This window comes from Chaetodon trifascialis, chromosome 1, assembly GCF_039877785.1.
Source record: "Chaetodon trifascialis isolate fChaTrf1 chromosome 1, fChaTrf1.hap1, whole genome shotgun sequence".
NCBI classification, from domain to species: domain Eukaryota; kingdom Metazoa; phylum Chordata; class Actinopteri; order Chaetodontiformes; family Chaetodontidae; genus Chaetodon; species Chaetodon trifascialis.
Genome location: NC_092056.1, coordinates 27,122,886 through 27,143,585, shown reverse-complemented (window position 1 = coordinate 27,143,585; position 20,700 = coordinate 27,122,886). Strand labels below are relative to the sequence as shown.

General features: G+C 41.1%; 1 protein-coding gene across 1 annotated transcript in view; it reads right to left on the bottom strand.

Moving 5' to 3' along the window:
• Positions 1-590: 590 nt before the first annotated feature.
• adamts18 (ADAM metallopeptidase with thrombospondin type 1 motif, 18) overlaps positions 591-20,700 on the bottom strand; it is a 57,242-nt gene continuing 37,132 nt past the window's right edge. Inside the window, exons 17-24 of the mRNA XM_070960607.1 lie at positions 17,210-17,330; positions 15,072-15,198; positions 9,312-9,516; positions 6,544-6,738; positions 5,406-5,476; positions 5,070-5,235; positions 2,943-3,138; positions 591-1,819 (exon numbers count right to left, since the gene is read on the bottom strand). Of these exons, the coding sequence (XP_070816708.1) occupies positions 1,704-1,819; positions 2,943-3,138; positions 5,070-5,235; positions 5,406-5,476; positions 6,544-6,738; positions 9,312-9,516; positions 15,072-15,198; positions 17,210-17,330 (1,197 nt within the window). The 3' untranslated portion in view covers positions 591-1,703. The remainder of the gene's footprint in view (positions 1,820-2,942; positions 3,139-5,069; positions 5,236-5,405; positions 5,477-6,543; positions 6,739-9,311; positions 9,517-15,071; positions 15,199-17,209; positions 17,331-20,700) is intronic.

Below are 20,700 nucleotides of genomic sequence, written 5' to 3'. Positions count from 1 at the left end.
ATTTTATTCTGACCTGATATTTTATTTGATATCTTTCAGGGAATGTGAGCATCACTGCTCAGCTAAACCAAACTACCCTTCTTTTTCAGTATTCAACACAATTTTATCCTGCATAAATAAAGGCTGAATGGAAATACATGCTGAATGAATTTGCAGATCACAGGAAGCATTGACTTGGAGAGGCAAAACCTAGATGTCAAGGTTACAACTGGATGAAGTTTTCTCATATTATTTTAGACATCTAGGATAAATATAGCTGTTGATTCAACAGTTTTTAATTAGAAAATTTCATCATATAGTGTAGTTTGGATCTGCTTCACATTGAAATGCAGTCATCTGAAAAAATTTCGACTAAATTTACCAAATTTTCAATGACTTTCGGCCTGCAGACCTACACAATGCTTACTGGAAGAGACCAACATTGTATAAAATGAGGATGTCTATGGATGCAGTGGAACATGAAGAATAATCTCCTGAAATTATCTCCTGAAGAAAAGCATAGGACACATATTTTTTGCCTGAGACAAGTGAAGCTTTTTTTTTTTTTTTTTTTTTTTCCCTTGGTGGGGGGGGGGGGGGGGGGTGCTGTTCTTCAAGTCTGGTATTACTTCTCAAGTGGTGGCTGATGTGACTGTATCATCACTCATCTTAAGTCCACCAGCCAAATCTCTGCTCCATCAGAGCTGCATTTTGACCACATTCTGTGACGAACACACCTACATTGTTCCATCTTAACAAGACAAGCCTCTTGCTATCTGGACTGCACCCACACTCACCCTGCAATCATCCTCTTCTTTTCCTCTTCACCCCACTCCCCAATGCCCAATGCACGCAGAGAGAATGCAGGAAGGAAAGAAAGACCGATAGATGATCAAGTTGTATTACCATAACCATACAGGAGAGATAAAAACAACCACTTACAACGTGACTGAATAAAATATTTTACGCACACAGATAGGCACATTTTCATAGCCTTAACATGATTGGAATGAACATGAAAAATGTGTCCCGGTATGATTCAGCAGCAGCAAACATAACAAGCGGAGAGTGTGTGAAGGAGGAGTGCAGAAGACATCTGTCCATTGATTACTACTGCCTCATAAAACATCTCGTAATGTGGATCCAAGGGTGACTGGCACAATCCTATGGTATATCCAAACATAGAAATAACATGTCACAACAGATCCACTGTACACCTGACAAATGTAAATTCATATATTACGAACCATAATAACTTAAATAAAGGAGTATGAAACCCTTATGCCTTTAAAAATACAACATATACTGTAAGCAAACTAAAAATGCTATTGTCCTTTTCTGTTCTCTTGATGGCTTGCAGCTTCAGAGGTTTCAAAAGGAAAACACCAAACAAAATAACAACATACGTATATATTACATCGATAAGTCTTCAGATACTCTGTAACTTGCACTGTCTTTCCAGTTCCAATGTGATCAATTGTTCAACACGATGACTTGACTGCTTTGGCAGATGAACATGAGCAGTCACATTTCCTTCTTTAACAAAATGAGTCCATGGTTTCTCTCTTTTACTTCTTCACAAAATTCATTAGTCAAGTACTCCAGGAAGAAAACACACAAGTGTTGAGCACAGTTTGTGTGTTGTGAGTAATTGCTCCCAAATGGCCTCTGTGGTGGTGTTTCCCTCAGAGGCCCAAAGCCACAGACTCAGAGGTATCAGAGCCCTATGGCCTTTTGCTGGAGCAGGACTTGCAGCACTGCTGTCCATAGAACTTGTGGTTACAAACACCATGCTGGGGAACCAAGTGACACCAGCTGAAATGGTCCACACAGTGTTCCTCTGCAGAGACAACAAAAAAATAAGGCACATAATTAGCTGCAGTAGGCTGCAAATAACAATTATATTCACTTGTCCATTTTAGATAATTTTTTGATTAACTGATGAATTATTCTGCTTGGAAATAGTTGGAAAAATCATGAAAAACAGCCATCAAACTTCCCACAAACCATGGCAACATCTTTAAATTGGTTTGTTTGTTCAACTATGGACCCAAAGACAGACAAAAACCACATTCAATAAGCTGAACCCGGATTTATTTATTTTTGGCATTTTTACTAGATTAATGACTTTGATGATTGATTTCTTATTTTTCTGTCGATAGACAATAAATCATCATGTCCAAACTATTTCAATCAAATATAAAACAAGACTAAGAGCCTGCAGCCATGTCTGCAGCTCTGCGAGGCTGTACTTGGACAAGTGTCCATTGAGCTAAATAATGTTCACAATAACAATGCTAATATGCTGATTTTTGGCATGTATACTGTTTACCACTTTCACCCTCTTAGATTAGCCTGTTAGCATGCTAACAACTGCAGATTTTGTTAAATTTTATTTTGTCATATTACCAAATCACAAATATGGCTTGATGATGATGATGATACATTCAAAACTAAAGGGTTACCAAAGTTACTGCAATTCATTCTGCAGGGAACATGAATGTCAGTACCAAATTTCATGATAAACCATTCAATAGTTGTTGAGATATTTCACTAAAAGCCACAAATGTCAGCCTCACAGTGGTGTTAGAGGAAAACTCATTAGGATTTATCCTCTGGGGACCAGGACTGTCTGCACAAAATCTCATGGCAATCCATCAAATATTTCAGGACTTTCTGCAGTGCCATCCCAAGAGCCATGCCGCGAGCTGGGTCGAAAATAAGGTGGCTGTTGTTTGCAGCTTGACAAGTCAACCCATATACACAAGCACACACTGTATAGACAATTTGCTGTTAAATTCACCGGAGCTACTTGTCATTGGACTATGGACAGAAGTCATCAAGAGGATGAGCAGGAAACCCACTCAAAACCAGGGAATGCAAACTCCACACAGGACTGTAATTTCATGGTAATCAGGAAATTAAACTGGATAAATCTGTCTTTTTTCCTCACAGGAATTCACCTTTGAGTGTCGGTCCAATAGCTGTGACCCGGCCGGGGCGTTGTGCTGGAGCCGGGGGAGCAGCGGGGCAGAAGTGTGTGTTGCAAGCCCTTGAAGTGACAGGCCTCTGGTGGGGTAGGCAGCCAGCTGCAGGGCGACCTTGCCGGAGACACTGGATGGACCGAGTCTGGACTCCACCACCACAGGACACAGAGCACTGACACGGTGGCAGGAGCGAAACAGCAGCGAGTCAGAAACAAAAAGAAGAACAAAATGAGAAGGAGAGAAATGAGAAAACACACAGAGATAAAAATAGGGGGAGATCAAACCTTGAAATGCAGGGAGAAAAAAGAATCATCATAAAAGGAGCAGAGGAAGGAGGGGAAAGGATGGAGGAAAAGTCTATGCAGAGACAAAGAACAGATGAAGAAAACAAACATCCCATCCAGCATGTACTCGCCCTCCAGCAAGCTGTCAGGAGATATCTTCTCTGGTGGAAACATACAGGGATCACAAGCTTGAGATCAAGCAGAATAAGACACTGTGCTATAAGAGGTTGCCCTTAAGACTTTTTGCATAATAGATGATATAACACATAGCCTACACAACCTGCCCAACAGGCTCTGTAACAGAGCAGAGCTCTTGGATTGCATCTGAGGCCCATTCCACAAAGTCAGCCACTGTTGGCTAAGAACTATGCTATGTCTGTGAACTACTGCCACCTACACTGTACAGTTTGCCTTTGAGTTTTTTAGGAAAACATAGATACTGGAACACAGGACCCACTCATGGTCATATATCTTGTATTGATCAGCTTTGGTCCAGACGTGCTACCTTCCTCCTCATGCCAGGACCTCCCAGAGAAAGGGGCCTGGTAAACAAAAATCAATGAAGTGAAAGATGGTGGGCTGGAAAACGAATGTTGTGAATCTGACTCTTTTCAACAGATTTGTTAGTTTGGAAGCAAATGATCACACAATCGGATGATTTTGGTAGCAGCTACTTTTAAGGAACGCTCATCCTATTGATAGCAGAGCACTCCCCACGACTTCCCGACCTCATTGTGAACAAACACATTCTACAGTCAAACTGAGCACTTTTTTAAATTCCGTTTTCAATTCACCATTCTCTGCTCTTGTACATAACGTAGATTTATCACTCAAAATTTGAAGTAATTTTTTTGAAACGATGTATTTCAGACATTGGACAGAAGTAAGCTCTCTTATTGGTTGAGTTGGTTGAAAATAACTGTGATTACATGCTGATTGACTTTGGAAACCCTTGGTGGCTACTGGATGTAATGATCCAGTTAGGTACAATGTGTTAAATATGACCACTTGTCAAAGGTGGCCGCATTTGCTCAGTCAGCTCAGTCAGCTATACAGCTAGTGGTCCTTTTAGCTGAGTGATCAGTGTTTACACCGCAGGCAATGGGCCTGGACTGAAGGAGCCCAGTTTAGTGACAAAGAAAATGGTCCCAAGGTGATCAGCAACTCTGAACATGGACTCAGCAAGCCAGGACAGGAGAGCGAAAGTTTGGTCATCATCAGCGTGGAAAAGCAGAATACAGAGATGGAATATTTTCACATCTAAACTGGAGAACCGAACTGGAGTTGGTGATTGGAGTGAAAAGACAAGATGGATTCGGTAAGTTTTTTTTTGTTCCTGTTCAGTCTGAATAAAGTGTGTTTCATGAACTGCTGCATCTTCACATTCTGTTTATAATGTTAGATCATTTCAATTGTTTTTATATTTCACACGTTGTCCCTTTAAAATTTTATTCTTGTGTTTTTGGTTTTGGTAAGACTTGAAACCCTAAGATTTTTTTTTTTTTTTGGTCAAAGTGCCAATATAAACAATAAAATATATACACATAGACCAACATTACATCCATTTTTGGTTCAGAAAGATTTTTTTGCACTGATGTGAGATCTGTGTTGTCATGGCTATGAGTAGAAATTCTAGTTTCAGTATCCAGTCATGGATTGCAGTTCCCCAGATACAGTTTTCTACCAAATATCTGTTTAGTATAGTGCACAGTTGTGTGGGAGAAAATCCCCAAATTGGAAGATTGTCAGCTGGAGTGCATATGTAGTATGAAAAGTCTCTCATGTAGACAGTTTTGGATCAAAGCATGAGCAAATGTACCTGTTGCCAGGGAGAGGAGTACCAGCCTAAGACCACAGCAGTGGAGGTGGTTCTGCCAGGGACGACCCGAGGGAGCTCTGGACACGGACCTTGGTTGCAGCCCTGCTGGAGATCCAGCAAAGGTTTGGCCATATTCCTGCACCTGCGTATGGGGAACTCCACATACCTGTACGGCAGAGGACAGGTTATTTGCTCAAAATGACTATTCCCACAGAGTTTCCAAATTTGAATTCTGACTCAGAGGATGGTACCTAGATGACACAGTAGGGTTTAAAGTATCTGAGCAGATCTATTAAAGTGTGAGGGATGTCTTGGTGTGCAGTTGAAGGCACATACCCTCCCTGTGAGTCTCTCTCCCTGCAGCGAAGCTCTCGCTTCTGGATGCCTGAGCCACAAGACCTGGAGCACTGAAACAGAGTGCAGGCAGAAGGGGCAATTTTAAAAAATGAACTGTGTGTGTGTGTGTGTGTGTGTGTGTGTGTGTGTGTGTGTGTGTGTGTGTGTGTGTGTGTGTGTGTGTGTGTAATGCGGTGGGTTCCCATAGCAGCAGACACCACAAGGTCACTTATTGTTGTAGTAATACAGCCAAAATTCAAAGTGCTCTACAGAGTATTTTTCAGTCATTATATTTCATAAGCAGATAGTGTATATGCACTTGTATGAGTGTGTATGTGTCTGGCTCTTTTTCAAAATTCAAACCACAGTGTATTCTGGGAACTATGTACCTTCAGTGTGTTTGACCTTGTTCGCCTCTTGCTATAAACGTAATCCTTACACTGGTCATTTTATTCCATATGCAGCTTCATGAACTAGTGCGTAACTGAGTGCCCTTGCTTCTCTCACTCAAACTACTGTTCTTTGATGTAATTTACTAATCTTTGGCACAAACAGTAAAAGAATGCGCTCTCTTGATGATTCGTCATCATCGAGTGGAAAATAAAAAAGAATAAATTTAACTTACTACACATAAAAATATTCTTCAGAAAATAAATGGAACCCCTCCCCGTTGTTCGAGGATGTTGATTATCTTTGAAGTGAGCCAAGTGAGCCCGGATATCTTGGAAATTCTTAGTTAACCCTTGATGGAGTATATTATCTGACAGCATAATTTGTTGGCATGGAACCCTTCATAATCCCAGGAGTAAGATTGCTGAGCAAAGCTGGCAATATCATCTGTAATGTGGACACATCAGTAGACTGACCTGTATCCTGTATGAGCATTCAAGATAAATGGTCAATGGCCTGGCGTTTGCAAATACTTGCAAATTATTACATTCACAGTTTAGATGGTCTACCATCTATTATACATGTCAGTATATTAACGCTGTGAACAGATGGCTGCATTTAGGGCAGCAAAGGTGCATCATCAAAAGCTGCTTCTAATAGCAGATTTTTCCTCAAAACTATTTGACTGAAAACAATGTGTGTCACTTCTGAAACGACTGCTCCCTGAGCTTCATGTGTTTTTTCCTACCGCTCCCCAGGGAGTAGGGATCCACTGCAGCCTTTCGTTCTTGGGGCAGCGCCGCAGGACGCAGGTCTCTTGGGCTTTGGGTTTGAGATGCTGTCTGCACATGCTGTCGGGCACCACCACCGCTTTGGCCCCCGGATCAGTGCTGCTGCAAAACACACTCCGCTTCCTCAGTCCGCGGCCACAGGTCTTGGAGCACTGCAAGTGGACAAGGAAGGAAGAAAAAGAAGTCATTGTGGACAAAAAGCCAAAAAGACTGACTGCATCATCGGGACATTAGTGATTCAATAAGCAAAAGTTTAATGACATAAACTGAATCATACATGCATGCACACACTCTGTAACTTTGCCTTATATTTTCTTATGATTGTTTTAACCTTCAGATTTCATCACGTTTAAGCACTAAGCTGTACTAACAGAGGTTAAATCCTTGGCACAGACACTGTGAATGCATTTGTAATTCACCACATGGTGTACAAGCAAACAGAAGGTCAGCAGTTTGATGACAGCCCATTATGGCCTAACATTAAATACAATAAACCAATAACTCTGCGATGAATGTGACCCCAACCCATCAAAGTATTCACCAACAGCAGACAGTGCTGCTGTAAACTCCAACTGAGATGCAGAGATGGACAACAGAGTCAAACTGCTCCCCTGGGACTGGCAACCACAGCCGCTGGGGCAGTTTATGTGACAACATCACATTAATTTATTAGAGAAAAGACACGTACACATCTGTGTATACCCATTTACATACACAGACGTGCACGTACACAAATCCCAGTTGTCCTTTTGTCACTGAAAGGTCCAATTGATCTTTTCAGGGAGACCTTGTCTCTTCATGACCGCTGACTGAACTCGGACTGGTGTTGCAAAACAGTCCAAGTACACAACACAAGTGTCCTAAAGAATGATGGCTGAATGACAGCTGAATGTCCAGACTGCACAGGTCACACAATTAATAATTGCAGAAAGTTTGACAATCTGTCAGATCTGCTGCCAGGCTATCAATATTGTATACAGAAAAATGAGAAAATAAAAGCTTCGTCTAGTGTGTGATGCACTGGGGTGACAGAGGAATCAGCCAAAACCTACAAGTCATACTTGGTTAATAGACATAAATGTAAATGTTGGCTTTGCAAAAAACATTTTTCCATGCTGTAAATTAATACGGTCCTGCAAATCAACATCTTGCAAGCAGTAATCACTACAAGAGGGGCTGGTTGCAAACCAGTCAATGATCTCTTATGGCTGATTTGTGATTCATGGGTGTATTCAGTTCCTTCATGCAGGTAGGTTTCCTCCTGATTCATTTGTTCAAATTAACTTCTGAACTGAGTAAAAGAGAAAACTTTGCTTTGTGAAAACTTAGAAGACAAAGTCTTTCAACAACTAGTTATTAAAAAAAATGCAAATGTCACTTAAAGTTGGGCATGTTCATTTGCATCTAGACAAGTGGCACTCTAGTATTCTGAAATGTTTTTCTTTGTTTTCCACATGTCCAACAGAGGGCAGCAGAGTGTTTGTTTTAACTTGAGTGAAACGTCTGACAGCTTTCATGTGAGAGAGTGTGACTGTGTGTATAGCATCTCCTCTCAGGCACTGACATGTTTCTGTCATGCAGATGTCTAAACATGTCACTGTGTTTTAACCTGAGGTTGCTGATGCTCTAGATGAACTTTAGCCACACATAACCTGTAAACCAGAGGTAGATCATCATGGTTTCCTTTTAAACTTATTGTCAGCATTTTTCTGTGCTTACATGTCACAAAGGGAAAAATTCAGGTGTAAATAATCAATGTTGGTGGAATTTCATTTAGCTGTTTCAGTTTCAATGTCTGGTATTGTGTGTTCTAGCTCACTGTCACCCTGTCTTGGTTTGCTGGGACTGAACAGATCGAAGCTGGATGTTATTAGTAACATCTGTGTCTTTTGTGGTATGACAGGTCAAAATGTCTGCAGTGAAAAAGGCCTGTAACAACTAAAATAACTTACATTTATTTATGTGTACAATATAGCCTGAAATAAAGATTTTTTTAACAATCAAAGTTCATCTAAGGTCATCTGAACTGTGTCAAGATAGAATCAGAATCCCAATGTTGGAAAGTGAGCTTTCAACTTAGAGTATAGCCATGAGTTATTGTAGTTTCACAGAGTACTCCTGACCTGAGGATTTACATTGCAAATCAACAAACTCTTCAATAAGCTATAACTATATTCGTCTTTGCAAGTAGGAAAATTATAACAATACAGTCTACAGCCATGTTAGCAGCTATTTGGGGCTGTAATTAGGCACAGTGGTACACTGAGCTAAATGCTAAATGTTACCATGCTGACATACTCACACTGTAAACATCAAAGTGCTGATGTTTAGCAGGTAATGTTAACCATGTTTGACATGTTAGCCATCTTTGTTTGACATGTTAGCATGCTAACATTTGCTAATTAGCACTAAACACAAAGGAGAACAGAGGCTGATCAAAATGCTATTAGTTTTGGAGGCATTTGGCATTTTAGATAAACATTGAAGGGATCACCAAAGTTTTTACAGTTCATCCCATAAGGAACAGTCCAGCAGTTGTCAGTAAATTTCCCTGATAACCGTAAATGTCAGCCTGTTGATGGCACAAAAGGAAACAACAACCAAAGACAATAGCATTGATCATCTTGGGACCAGGAAGGTCCGTACCAAATATTGCAAATGTACAAGATATATTCCACGCAATAATTTGTAGCTATGGTGTTTTCCAGTGCTGTCACAGACCCACCTGTGACCAGGATCCAGTGCTCCATTCGGGTGGGCAGGCCTGGGTGTGGCAGGGCTGGACCTGGGCTGGAGAGATGACGGGGCAGAGGGAGTGAGCCACCACCTCTTCCCTCTGATAAGTCACCTTCCTCAAGCAGCGCAGGGTCCTGGTGTGCTGACCCCCTCCACACGAGCGACTGCAGGGACCCCAGTCTCCTGTCCCCCAACTGTGAAGGGACAGCAAGATGGAAATATTGAGGGGGGACACCCAAGGAAAATATAACACTGACAAAAGACCTGTTGTGTATGTGGTGACTGGGTGTACAGTATGCATGCATTCACATAGACACATAATAAGGAAAGTCAACCTTAGTCATCAGGTTCCAACCACATGACTGAGCTACAGGTTCAAACACTAATCTGCTGCGCTTATTTTGGGTCCAAACACACGCACTTACACACACGCACACACATTACTGTCATGCCAAAGACTTCGACAGACCACTTATTAGGCGGTTAAAAACTGGTGAACTAACCGGGTTTTTCATGCTTTTCATAACGACTATGATTCATGAAAACCTCAACCTGCTGCTTTTAAAATAATCACAATGTTTTCACACATTGATCTTTGTCATTGCACAAATTGGTAGTTCAAGGCAGACAAAGAAAATAGACATGCCGAAATATCCATCCATATCCATCCATCTTATTCCGTACTATTCGTATCTGAAACTAAAATGAAAACCATATTGTATATTTAAGTCTCAATAACAGCTTTCACATGTCTCCAAGCCAGACCACAAATATACAGCATACAATAAGGCTACAGACAGATGGGGCTACAATCACTCCTCTTATGTCCTGTCTTACATTCCTCTTTCTGTCTTTTTCACTTCCCTCCCCACCTGCCCTCTCCCCTCCCGTCATTTTATTTCCAATCTCCTCTCTTATAGTCCACTGTTTTGTTTTGTTTTTTGTCTCCTCCCTCCTCTCCTCTCCTCTCCTTTAGTGTGTTTGAAATCCTGCTTCGCCACTGATGAAAGCCTACTGCTGTTTCTAAAATAGCTTCTGTCTTGGCATCAGGGCAGAAGGGGGAGATTAAAGCAAATGAGTGGTCTGACAACCACAGGCTTAGAAGAGGGAGATGGAGAGATGGGCAGATGGCTCAGTCCAGTTTTGAGAGGACATGCTACCGCAGAGACCATTCCTCCACACCGCCGACCTGCTTCAGGGGAGGAAAAATGCTTTCATTCTCTCTCAAACGCCGCAGACAAATGAAGCATCAGAACTAAACTGCAATTTTGAAATGGGAAAGATGTGAACCATTGGGACCCGAAAGCATGGGTTTTGGATTTTTGGGGAGTGTTTGATTTTTTTCCCTATGTTTTGCCTGGCTTATAAATAACAATATATCATTGGGGAAAAGTGGCTGGAGTGCCACTCCACTTCGCTGCAAACCACCACTGACCTAGCTGTAATTTGTATCTCTGAAATATTTCAATAACTGACATATTTTGAGGTAGAAGAGTGCAATACTGCAAGGGAGGTTCTGAGAGGCTCACCCATGCATTTTTAAGTACGTGAATACACACCATTTACCATGATGATTGAACATTTATTCCTATGGTAATATTGAGTTAGCTTGGGGGTCTGCAGTTTTCCAAAGTTGTTCAAATTTTCAAGCTTAAATACATCAGAATGACCTTTTCTGCCTAACAAGTTGCTTTGGCACATACATATATAGCACATATAACATTTTTCAAAGCATCTGTTTTGAAAAGTGTAAATAAATGTGTTATTATTATTATTATTATTATTATTATTATTATTATTATTATTATTATTATTATTATTATACCTATATCAACCAGGAATTCGTCATTTGTGTGGTTTGGTGTATTTGGACATTTCCCACCTTGCCAATATGGAGAGAGAGAAAAGAGAAAAGCAAAAATCATTCACTTTTATTTCTATTCACAAATGCAATAAAAGCTATTTTTAATTTCTTTTGAGCTCCAAACACATATTGGATTGAATATTATGCTAGTCTTTATGTCTCTACAATTGGTGACACTAATCTCGGGAGTCCACTTGAAACTGTGCTTCATTCATTACATTCTTATACGTTCTAAATATATTAGACATTGATAATTTCACATGTGAATTGTTATTGGAGATATTACAACACAAAGTCACACAACTAAAATCAACATTTCCAAAAACTGAATTCACATTTTGTTGTTTTGATAAACATGTGTTATTGTCCACTTGATTCTTACTGTAAGTTGGCTCTTAGGACCACTCTTCAGTGTAAATTTAAAAAGTTTGATAAATGCAGGCTCTGGTCAGGATCTTGTGCATACAACTTTTGTCTCTTTTTCTGTGCACATCTTCTCTGGCACAGGTACAATATGTCTCACTTTGATGTGTCTACATATCCTGCTGCGTGATGTATAGAGAAATTCCCAACCAGCAGTAAGTGACTCCACAGATGGCCTCTGCCAAGAGAAAGAACAAAATAACTTCAAACAGCAGAGATGGAACTATGGAGGAAGAGAAGATGGAAGCGGCAGAAGGAGGTGGGGATGGAGCTGTGCAGTGGAGAAAAAAAAAAAAAGATACTGACTTTTAAGAAAATCTATGAGATATGAGTGCATCTCTTCCTAACTGCACGCTGGGCTGAAGATTGAACTGGCTTCTTAAAATTCTCCTTGCGTCCTTCTTTTATGTTCAGAAGCTGCTGCTACACTGTAGTCGAGCATCCCTGTTTTCCCTGACAGGCTGACAGCAATATGGGGAGTGAAGGTTTAAAGCAGGTCCAAAGCAAAAGGGGGTAGATGGGAGTGAAGGGGTGAGGGTGTGGGGGGGGGTTTGACTGGCTCTGCGTGGCTAGACTGCCCGGGCCCGTGGGAATCCCACCGTCTCTGCACAATAAAACATGGATAGGCCTGTCAGCACCCGAGATACATGCTGCAGAGATAAGCAGGCACTTTTACATTCCCCCTCCTGTCAGACACACACTCACACACTGAGCGCACAGGCATCCCACCTCATTGTCAATTTTTATTTTCTCTGCTGGGCTCTTGAATGCACGCCCATACATCCTGGAGGTCTTAATGCAGTCATTAAAGCTTTCATGCTGCTCACTCAACTCTACTCTCTTCCTGTGCAGCGCCCATAAATTGACGCATGCACACAACCGGCTGAGAAATGGTGTCAGCAACTGTATAATAAGATCCATGGGTGTCAAACACCGCTTTATTTTCCTGAATGGACAACCACACTGATGTTATTTATGTAAGCTATAGCATTTTCTCCACCCCAACAAAGGAGGGAGGTCAGGACACGAAACAAGGCTGTTTAATACTTTTCGCCAAGATAAGAGAAATGGTATGCCCAAGATTAGGGGCAGGAAATGCCCTCTCGGGTGGTGGGAAACTTAGTGAGAAACAGAGGCCGTATGTTGGAGGTGTAACCGATAGCTGTCTGGCTTGTTCAACCACTGACACAAGAGAAAGTTCAGTCTGGACTTGTTGTGGCATGGCTAATGGTGGACAAAATGACATGACATCATTTACATCAGACAAACGCAGCTTGCATTTCTATTTTTACCTCGTGGTTTGGATCTGAAATCCATTATTTCAGCATAATACTTTTGAAAAATGCGTGTTTGCATATTAACTGTATGTGTGCATGCCTCCCTGTATGTGTGTGTATGTACTCTCTCTGAACCCAAGACACGGTTCCCTGAATGTTCTGTGGAGCAGTGCTGTAAATCAAGCGAGCTCCAGTTCCCTCAGCCAAAGGCCTACATAGGACAGAGGCCATTTATTCATTACTGTTTCAACTTGTTACTACACGGCACTTTAGCCTGGTTTCCTGCTTGCTGCACTAGTCCCTGAATGCACACTGTCCTTTAAAAATGCATGCCATTAAGCACAATGTCTAGACAGCAGAGATAAAACATGGGCATGATTTTGCTACTAAGAATGTCAGGGAGCTTTGAGCTGAGATGCACTGAGAGCAACAATCATGCCAAGTTGGCTTTGATGCTTCCCTCCCTCTCCGAAGCCTTGTCTTTCTTTATTATTCCCTCTCTGTCTTACTCTCAAGTGTTTGCTAAAGTAAAAGGCCCCTTCCTGACTTGGAAACATCAACTTGTATTTACTTCATTACAAATACAATTAACTAATAATTGGTTGAACGTTGTGTTAGACTGGGAATGACAGGGCCGTGGCCAGGATTTCCGAAATACTCAGGTCACAAGTTGAAATTCCAAAAGAGAACGCCAACCATCTAGAAATGTTTGACTACCAAGCAACCAAACTCCGCAAAATTTCCAGGTATTTGAAAAGAAGATTAAAAGCTTATACTTGCAGCCCTGTGAGGCTGTACATAGACACTGCAGTGCTTTCAAATAAGATGCTAACAAGCTGATGTTTAAGCATGTAAAATGCTTGCCATGTTCACATCTAAGCTTTGGGTGTGCGCAAGCTAACGCTTTAGCACAAAAAGTACAGCTGAGACTGACGGGAATGTACGGAGACACAATTTTTTTTTTTTTTTTTTTCATTTAACTGTTCGATTTTACTCTCTGTAAAATGTGTCTTTATACATCACAGGGTTGGGCATATGACAGCATACAAGGGTAGAAATGTGTCCACCAGTAGAGATTTGGCAATACTGTGTCCACAGAGGGATCTACCCCTTAGTGTCTCTGCTATCTGTCAGGTCAGGCCGGCAAATACCCAAACTGTTTTCTAAGCTTGCGTAGTTTAGTTAAAAATAATAAAAATTGGTCATTTTAACTAAGCTAAGTCTAAAAACAATTAGTCAACAACTATGTTTGACCCATTCATCTACCACAACCTCCTCACTGAGAATCAGCCTTAAAAATCCATCATTCTGTGATTTTACTTGTCAAATCTTGAGTGTAAATCAAAGACTCTGAGAAATATTACTGAGGACATGACCTTGGTAACCTCAGTGTGACCTCCTTTAGCTACAGAGCAGTTTCCTGACCTCAGCTGAAGCCAGAGCTGAGATCACAGGGTTCAATTACTTTGAACGAGTGAAGCGTGCTTGAAATAATGAATTCTTAAATCAAGTGTATTGTGTGTTGCATTTTGTTTTGTTCAGGTTTGAGTCCCTGTAATGGTTATAGGTAGACAGGCTAATAGTTGAGATTAAACGAAATTTCTCCTGTTCACCCACCAACCCGTTCTGAGCAAGTGGAAGAACTGACCAGACACGAAGATGAAAAATCTGATTCTGTCATGACAGCATGATTAAAATCCACTTAACTCTCAGATGGGCCTACAGCTTGAGAAAACACTGCACTGGAATAAGTAAGGACTGTTGCAAAGAGACAGCAGATACAGAGGACATTCATGTGTTTTCTCAAAGAGGAAAATGGAAAAAAAAGCAGAAAAATTAGAGAGTGGACATGAAGAGAGGAGGACAGAAAGAGGAGAAGAACACAGGCGGAGCAGAGTGGTGGCTGGCCACAGCAAATGGACCACAAGCAACCTCCAGACTGCTCGACCACAATGAATGTGTGTGTGTGTGTGTGTGTGTGTGTGTGTGTGTGTGTGTGTGTGTGTGTGTGTGTGTGCTCCTGTAATAAAAACAGCGCCTCAGGTTCCTGAAAATTTGGCAACATAAAGACACATGCCACATATACCACAGCTAACTGTATACGAAGACATGCCCTAAACACCCCCCCCCCACACACACACACACACACACACACACACACAGTAGCAGCAGCAGCAGCACTTACTATGCAGGGCAGGGCTGTGTGTTGCAAAGATGGGAGCCCAGTGTTGGTCTGGTGTGGGGATTGCACATGGTGGAGTTAACCTGAACCTTCTGGTCCTGCAGACAGATAGCCTTGGTGGAGATACGGCCTGATGGAAAAAGAGGAAGCCAGAAGGAGAGGGTTTGAGGCAGGGAGAGTGGCGCTGCAGGGACCCGAGTCAGGACACAGGCACACAAACAAATACAAGTGAGCAGGGAGTTGGGAGCAGGGAGTCTTTTGGGACCTACAGAGTCTGAACTTCTCAGTTGACAAAGGTGCTTTTCATTAGACTTAACACACTTCCTGGACCACACTGGACAACAGGAATTGTACACAACACAAAAACACATTGACACATTCACCCACCAAGAGAGAGACACAGCTTACATAAACATGCAGATAGCATCTGCCACACATGCACATAGAGTAAACACTTGTGTTCCATCACATTAGCACACATAGATTTGCACATATTTCTACAGTTTTTTCTATTCTCATTGACTGTTTGCTCAGCCCCAAGCCCTCCAGTTACTGTGGTTACGCCTGTCAAGCTTTCTTTTATCACACTGCACATAAGCAGGTTACAATGATAATGGTGGCAGATTCACTCTCAAAATCAATGTTGGGGTTTTTATTTAAATTTTAATGAATGAATTAATCAATCAATGAAAAAAAGAATACGTCTTTTATAGTTTTACTTCTGCGGCACGACGAAGAGCGAACTGTTTATATGTTCTTGATATAATGCTATGCCATACTGTATGTGATCAAAATAAACTATATTCTGTGAAAAAATAAAAATGACACCAATTGTTGAAACAGTAGGTGGATGATTTCTGACAGAGGGAGACAAAAGCAGGCCTCTCATCTTGACTTGATAGCCGTTCACTTCTCTGGCTGAAGCAGTCACTGGGGGATTTTATCAGCTGTAGTCAGATAGCTAGTTAAGATAATATTATGCTCCATGTCTTATTTGAAAAAGTGATCTCTGTCTGACTTTTGTTCCCAACTGACTTATTTTAAAACAAGAACCTCATAGAGGGGATCTTAACTATGGTGACATGATAACAAGCTGAAAGGATAAACCTGCACATCTCAGAAAAAGAGCCATTGCTCTTATCAGTTGAAGAAACCGCATGTTTTTGCACTGTAGTGTGAAGCAAGTATTAGAACTATTGTTAGGAAAACTGAAAGATCACACATTTCATTTTAATGTAACCCTCTTTGTTTACTTAGCTTACATACTTTAGGAACCAACCCCATCAGCTTGTGGGATGGGGCTACGGTACCACCAAAGGATCTGAAAATCTAATTTCCAGAGAAAACCCAGGTTTACAGTATCCATTTTCCAGAGCTCTGTTTTGAAAATTTTACACAAAAACAGATGGGCTTTACCACAAAATGTATATTGAAGCCCGACTCTGTTCCATCCATTTATCCTTGGGACACAGTGATTATGAGCCAACATGTTGGTTAGTTTATTTTTCTCGTGTTTTATCTGTTGGCTGGGTCTATCAAGTCTGCACTGTGCTAGATAATGTTAGCCAACGTTAGCCTGTCAAGTTACATGACGATTCAAAGCAAATACTTTGGTGGACAGTGGGGTTGTCCTTAGGAATCTTTTTATTTTTTCTTAACTGGTACAGTATGACTGAATTACTCTTACATTACCATTTGCCATAGTGTAGCATACAGTAGCTGACAAAACAGAAAACAAGCAGATGTTTGTGTGTTTGATGAGCAGGTATGCTTGAGCTGCTGGTGAGGGCTGGAGCGGCGGGTGGAGATAGAGGCAGACATAATTTAGATCTGTGCACATTAAATTAAGTTAAAGGTGCAAAGTAACATCTGAGCCATTTTAAGGAGTGAAGGGATTCTATTTTTCACTGAAAAAATGTCTGAATTTGTAATTACGATGAAGAGGGGTTTAATCAGTGCCAGGAGAGGAAATGTAATGCTACAAAAGCTTTAAAGATGAGGAACAGCAGATGACTGGAAAATTGCTGTTCTGTGAACGGTCAATCCATGTACACAACACATGAAAACACTCAGAGATCTTCTAGTTTCATCACTGAACCAAAAACATGCAGGCCTTCGTGCAAACACACACACACTCTCACCTCCAGCGCAGGGAGCGGAGCAGTCAGAGCGCACCACACCCCAGCTGTAGTCGGGTTTCCTCTCAGTGCGAGGCAGCGTGTACTCCCACACCACACCCGGGTTCTTTCCCTGCAGGAGGATCTATCAGGCAAGAACACAGTGAGTCAGAGAGGTGTCACATGTGGGAGTGTAGTTTGTTTTTTAACCTGCATACATCCAGGGTGAGCATATATCATCCTGCAAGCTGAACGGGCCTGGGCCCACCCGCAATTTCGAAAAACAGCAATACAGCATATATATTGAGCTTCTCTATCAGTCTGGACCAATCACAACAGGCCATTTTACATTGGCCCAGGTCTGCTAAGTGCACACACACACATCACAGCACGGAGGATATTAAACAGCAGATGATGGTGAAAAAAACTTGTTGAAAATGTATTTTATATTGAGGCCGAAAGAACCTAGAAAGCAATGTAGGGGAGCTGAAAATTCCACTTCAGTGTGGAGTCTAAGATAATGAATCACAGCATGTTAAAACATCAATCATAATTGTGTTATTTCTGAAAAAAAAAAAAAAAAAAAAAGGAAATAATGAAGGAAATAATGAATAATAATAAAAGTTGCCCTTAACAATTGTCTAAATGCAGATGACATCTTAAAATTGCTTGTTTTGTCTGACTGACAGTCCAAAATGAAAAGAGGTTGAGAGGATACCGTAAGGATGCCATAATGTTTGGACTGACTGTTTGCCATAATTTCAAACACAGTAAATAACAATCTGTAAAACAAATGCAAAAAATTTGAATATTTCACATTATTTTCTTCTGTACTGGGTGAACTCAAAGTATCTATACGGTTTGTCTATACTGTCTAAACAAAAACAGGCAAACAGGAGTGCAGTGAAAGAAGATGAGAAACAAATGGCCCATATGTTATGGATTCCACTGCAAGAGACTAAAGGTAAGACCACTGTCAACGTGACTGCCTGATTCAGCCATTAAGGTCCCACTGAGCTGTTTGACCTACTACCCACTAACCAGAAGGCTCTAGACAATTTGTTCCGTCTTTAGTCCAAACTGGCTGACCACATTATTACAGTATAAGGTCATTTTATTTGGACAGCACAGTGCACATGTGAGGGACAATTTTCTTTCGAGAGTTAGCTCTTTTTTACCACATCCTTTACACTGGCTGGAGATTCTCACTTACCTTTTTCTTTACAGGAGATTTATTTGGACCTTCAAGTCAAACAGAGACTAACGGATGAATGAAAGCAGACATACCGATTACAGAAGAAGCATCAGGCTATCATTACAGCAACCCCAGGAGGATACTCTGCCACGGTGAAGATTTTTGTTTGAGGTGAATATACATAGTCAGCTCATTGTGTGTCATTTTAAACCATTTCAAAACACTGCTCTGGATTGTGTGTCTCTTTTACAGCCCACCTCAGTTTAGTTCAGGTTGGGTGGGTATTAGTCCTCGATCCATTTGGCAAAATCATATTAAGACCAACTGTCAACAGCCATTCCAGTGCCAGACAAGCATATCAAGTTTATCAATATCTGCAATAATGAGCTTTGACAAGCGTATTTTCTTTGGGGTTTGTCCTACAGCACAAGGAATCTGCCATCAACCATCCAACTTAGGAAGCCAAGCACCTCCTGGGTTGGATCCACATTCAACAGTCCTGGGGCGCTTCCACTGACTGGACCAATCACCTACACGTTAACTGTTCCATGTGTCTGGTTGGCCCAGCTCCAGACAGGAGAGCAAAAGGAAAGATGTTTATGTGGAAACGAGCAAGGAGATGTGAGGCGAAAGGGGCAGGTATATGACAATGTTTTAAAAGCAATGGGAAGTGAGTTACTGAAGTTTGGTTTGATAATCTGGCCCACTCACCAACAATAGTTGCAGTAGTTGTCACAGTTTCGTCTGAGGGGTGGCCAAATGTCAGACTTTAAAAGCCATGCACTAAAACAAGCTTGTCTGTTCATGTCATGTGTTGTCTATATGGTTGTCATTCAAAACCCAGCAAAAGCTTCAGTTTAATCACATTGAATTAGGTCTGCATGTTTAAACCTGCTGTGCACATTATTCTGCACTGATAAGAATAATCTATGTAACTCTGAAACCAAGTGCATCCAAGTGCAGAAACAGATTATGCTTTGATTTAGGTCACACCACCAAGCACTGATTACAGACATTGGATCCAAAGATTTGCTAAATTTCACACCAAGCACATAAAGTCCTATCCATTCTTTTGCAAAAATATACCATCAATGCCTACTAGCCACCCAAATCCAGATAATAAACAAACATAAACTTCAAACACAAGATTGTCTAATGTGCCTCAAGATTAAATGCAAAAAGTCTTATTAGGGTGCTACAGAGGTACCACTCTTCCCTCAGCCACACTATCAACATGTCCTTGACTATCTGCCACAAGTCAAACCAAAATTTAACATTTGTACACTGTGTAGGACTGTGCCCCCCTGCAAACGTGAGGAGGTCTAGCCTAAAATGATGAAATTGTGGCCCTGGTCTCTACTAAACTGTATGAGAACTGGCAAAACTTTAACACCCACACTTCCTTTGCTGATGCAATCTACCCCAACCAAACCCACTACCATGAAGCAACTGCCACCACTAACCACACTGGGATTTTATGCTTATCCAAGCAAACCGACTCTTACCAACATTCCTGCTCTCTCTCTTAACCGCCAATCATGTGAACCAGCAGCTTTATAAACATCATTCAGCAGGATATTTTTTTTGGTAATCCCTTTAATAGGGGACTTACACATCCTTGAAGCTTTGACACTTTCTAAATGATTGATCTTTCTTTGCTAAGCCATCCACAGTGTTGAATCCACTGTCGGCCACGAGAGACGCCAACTTACAAACAATTATCACGGACATATCCAAACTTGTCTCCTCTGCAAGTTTGTAACCACTGCATCCCTTGCCTGACAGATAAACAGCCAAACTGATAACCACAAAGACTAATATCCTACCTACCTCCCCGTACTATGAACCAAAGTCCAACAAGAACTCACACTGCCCTTGTGAATTTGAAAGTATCTTCCAAACCTCTACAGCCAGCACATAAATGAGCCTTATCTGACCTGACAACACAAATTACTATCCACAGAAACAGCATGAAGAGAAAGTGTAACAGTAACCTTGAGTAAACCCCACTGATTTCCAACCCGATCTCCAATATTTTGAGGTAAGTTAAAATTTAACAAGAAAATAGTCTGCATAGCTATATTTTGGCTGAAGAATCCATATTGCTTGGCCAGACTTAACAATGTGGATACCTAGAGTTCAGGAAAAAAATCAGCTCTACCACTCACTGTCCTGTTAGTTCAAATACAGTGTCAAAAAATGCTTTAAATGAAACACTTGAAATGTGCTAAATATAAAAATACATTAGGAGACAAGTGTGATTCAAGAGTGATCAAACTTGCCATGGAAATAAATGTATTCTGTAAAAGTTTCTTTGTCC